General features: G+C 38.5%; 1 protein-coding gene across 1 annotated transcript in view; it reads right to left on the reverse strand.

The window, feature by feature from the left end:
* cfap74 (cilia and flagella associated protein 74) overlaps positions 1–1,174 on the reverse strand; it is a 46,723-nt gene that overhangs the window by 14,856 nt on the left and 30,693 nt on the right. Inside the window, exon 23 of the mRNA XM_035655894.1 lies at positions 551–638. Coding sequence (XP_035511787.1) covers positions 551–638 — 88 coding nt within the window. The remainder of the gene's footprint in view (positions 1–550; positions 639–1,174) is intronic.

Below are 1,174 nucleotides of genomic sequence, written 5' to 3' on the forward strand. Positions count from 1 at the left end.
ACACACACACACACACGTATATTTATGTCTTATCTATGCAAGTTTATCCATGTTTTATGTGGTATATACTGATATTCATGTTGACTGTGTACATGTATGTTATATGTTATCCATGAGGTATGTGAAGAGAATATATTATACATTATATATTAACATACATATTTTATGTATCTCTGTTAATTAAATAATTACACCAATAAATAAACACAAAATGTATGCTAGCACATAATATGTACACCACTGAATAAGAAGAGAACACATAGCTTTCTGTGTTCCCATTTTGAGCTTCTGGAGTAATCTTCAGTTAAACAATATGGGATAACCTTTATGCTTGGCTTATTAACGCCCATGGAGTAACTGGGCCTTGAGGGTGGGAGATAATTTTAGCTTGTTATCAGCAAAACAGGTTACAACCTTCAGCAGCTCTGCTTCTGTTGGGGACAAAGTAGGACACAAGCCCTGTATTGCACGACAAGTACACTGTTCTCAGGATCCCACAGAGCTATCCTGTAATATACTGGATATTTTCAGTGTATAATATAATACAAACCTGCCCTGCTACTTGCACTGTCATTGGGACTTCCAGGACTCCTGTATTCCTGTCAAAAAACGTCTTGGCATCTTTAGATAAGGAGCATCTATGAGAGAGCAAAAAAAAAAAAAAGCAGGTATAGTGTGAGAATACACAAAATGGAACTTTCTTGTAAAACGATTATTTTTTCACGTTCATAAACAGAGAAGTGCAAAGACACTAATTAGGGGTTAATAATAAACACGACTGCAACAGTGATTTTCAAGGTTTTTCTCAGTCACATACACAACAGTCAAAAGCCACGAGCCCCTGTCGAGCTTCTCAAAGAAAGATAAAGATTCAGACCCTGAAGACCCATTACTTCACTTTAACCCACGACTGTAGGATCGGCTTGCCAGGGAATGCAGGAGAGAGATGTAGAGCGCGCCTCCACACTACTGTAGGTTGTAGCCATGGTGATGGGAGACGTAAGTATGATTCAAAGAGGCCCAGTAGTCATGCACAGGCTTATGTAAAACTCCAGTCCCTCAGTATAACATATACAGTATATACACTGTATATATGTATGTGTAGTTCATTATCATGTAAACAGTGGTCAAATGTCAAATGCAGTTTGTGGCTCAGAATTACCCGCCCCCCCCC

The sequence above is a fragment of the Morone saxatilis genome, unplaced genomic scaffold, assembly GCF_004916995.1.
Source record: "Morone saxatilis isolate NCDOM2014 unplaced genomic scaffold, NCSU_SB_2.0 Contig15, whole genome shotgun sequence".
In the NCBI taxonomy this organism is placed as follows: domain Eukaryota; kingdom Metazoa; phylum Chordata; class Actinopteri; family Moronidae; genus Morone; species Morone saxatilis.